Source organism: Limulus polyphemus, unplaced genomic scaffold (assembly GCF_000517525.1).
Source record: "Limulus polyphemus unplaced genomic scaffold, Limulus_polyphemus-2.1.2 Scaffold4844, whole genome shotgun sequence".
NCBI lineage: Eukaryota > Metazoa > Arthropoda > Merostomata > Xiphosura > Limulidae > Limulus > Limulus polyphemus.
Genome location: NW_013670454.1, coordinates 52209 through 54249, shown reverse-complemented (window position 1 = coordinate 54249; position 2041 = coordinate 52209). Strand labels below are relative to the sequence as shown.

General features: G+C 32.0%; 1 protein-coding gene across 1 annotated transcript in view; it reads left to right on the top strand.

The window, feature by feature from the left end:
• The window catches only part of LOC106471770 (DNA polymerase epsilon catalytic subunit A-like), a gene marked incomplete at its 5' end in the record, with an annotated part of 43591 nt that overhangs the window by 30871 nt on the left and 10679 nt on the right, over positions 1–2041 (top strand). Inside the window, 3 exons of the mRNA XM_022400386.1 lie at positions 498–673; positions 829–943; positions 1544–1783. Coding sequence (XP_022256094.1) covers positions 498–673; positions 829–943; positions 1544–1783 — 531 coding nt within the window. The remainder of the gene's footprint in view (positions 1–497; positions 674–828; positions 944–1543; positions 1784–2041) is intronic.

The following is a 2041-nucleotide window of genomic DNA, read 5'->3' as shown; positions in this document are numbered from 1 at the left end:
CATTTGCTAACTAGCCCTAACTTACACATTAAACATATTCATTTGCTAACTAGCCCTAACTTACACATTAAACATATTCATTTGCTAACTAGCCATAACTTACACATTAAACATATTCATTTGCTAACTAGCCCTAACTTACTGTTGAACAACATGTTTAGATTATGACAGGTCAACTTTTATATATTCTGATTCATTTTGTTCCCCCTCTAAAAAATGGTGTATTTTAACAGTAATTATCTTTCAGAACTATAGAATTATAATCTGATTCTGAGAACATTAGTTTATAAAATATATTTTATAACATTTATAATGAATCTTTCAAATGTAAAAAGATAAGAGAAAATTATATTAAGTTTCTAATTTGTTAAACAATCATGTTTAAATTTCCTTCAATTTGAAAAATTATATTATACAAATATACAGGAAACTTTCATCTAAGTTTGTGTAGTTGTTTTGAAAAATCACATTGTTTAGATTGTTTTTGTTTTATGCAGACAATGCTGGAACAATGCAGATATTTTCATCTTCCTCTTGGGAACATGCCTCAAGACAGTACTTTGTTTGCAGCTGACCTATTTTTTGCCAGAAACCTTCAAAAACAGAATTTCTTGTTGTGGTGTTCCCCAACGGAACGTCCTGATTTAGGTGGAAAGGAAGCAGATGATAATAGGTAAATCAATTTTCCGTACAGAACTTCATAATATTCATTGTAGCATAACTTATGACTGTAAAGAACTACTTTGATAATGAAGCTTTACAAATACTTTAATAGACAGAAGAAAGCTTTGTTGTGAAAAACATTAGATAAATATTGGTTTGTTTTAGGCTTCTGGCAGAGATCGAGGGTAAAACTGTGGTGGAGGTAAAAAAAGCAGGAGCTTACTCATCAGTGTGTGTGGAGCTGGATATTGAGAGTTTAGCTGTCACCACAATACTTCAAGTAGGTGTTGTTAATAATTACCACAATACTCCAAGTAGGTGTTGTTGATAATTACCACAATACTCCAAGTAGGTGTTGTTAATAATTACCACAATACTCCAAGTAGGTGTTGTTAATAGTTACCACAATACTCCAAGTAGGTGTTGTTAATAATTACCACAATACCCCAAGTAGGTGTTGTTAATAATTACCACAATACTCCAAGTAGGTGTTGTTAATAATTACCACAATACTCCAAGTAGGTGTTGTTAATAATTACCACAATACTCCGAGTAGGTGTTGTTAATAATTACCACAATACTCCGAGTAGGTGTTGTTAATAATTACCACAATACTCCGAGTAGGTGTTGTTAATAATTACCACAATACTCCAAGTAGATATTGTTGTTAATAATTACCACATTACTCCAAGTAGATATTGTTGTTAATAATTACCACAATACTCCAAGTAGATATTGTTGTTAATAATTACCACAATACTCCAAGTAGATATTGTTGTTAATAATTACCACAATACTCCAAGTAGATATTGGTGTTAATAATTACCACAATACTCCAAGTAGATATTGGTGTTAATAATTACCACAATACTCCAAGTAGATATTGGTGTTAGTCACCACAACATTCCAAGTAGATATTGGTGTTAGTCACCACAACATTCCAAGTAATATTGTTGTTAGTCACCACTGTATTTCAAAGACCATTGTTGTTAGTCACCACAACATTCCAAGTAATATTGGTGTTAGTCACCACAACATTCCAAGTAATATTGTTGTTAGTCACCACTGTATTTCAAAGACCATTGTTGTTAGTCACCACAACATTCCAAGTAATATTGTTGTTAGTCACCACTGTATTCGAAAGACCATTGTTGTTAGTCACCACAGTATCCCAAATATTAGGTCATCAAGAAATTAATGTTGCATTTTGGAACACTTTCATTAGCCATCCTCAAAAAAACGTACATCATGTATAATAGTTAAATGAACTGCCTAAACATCATGTTCGTTTATCCTATATGAGGTGTAAAGTTTAGTATACTCTAATCCCTTATAGTGATGGCACACAACAAGACACACATTTGGCATGTAATGCTGT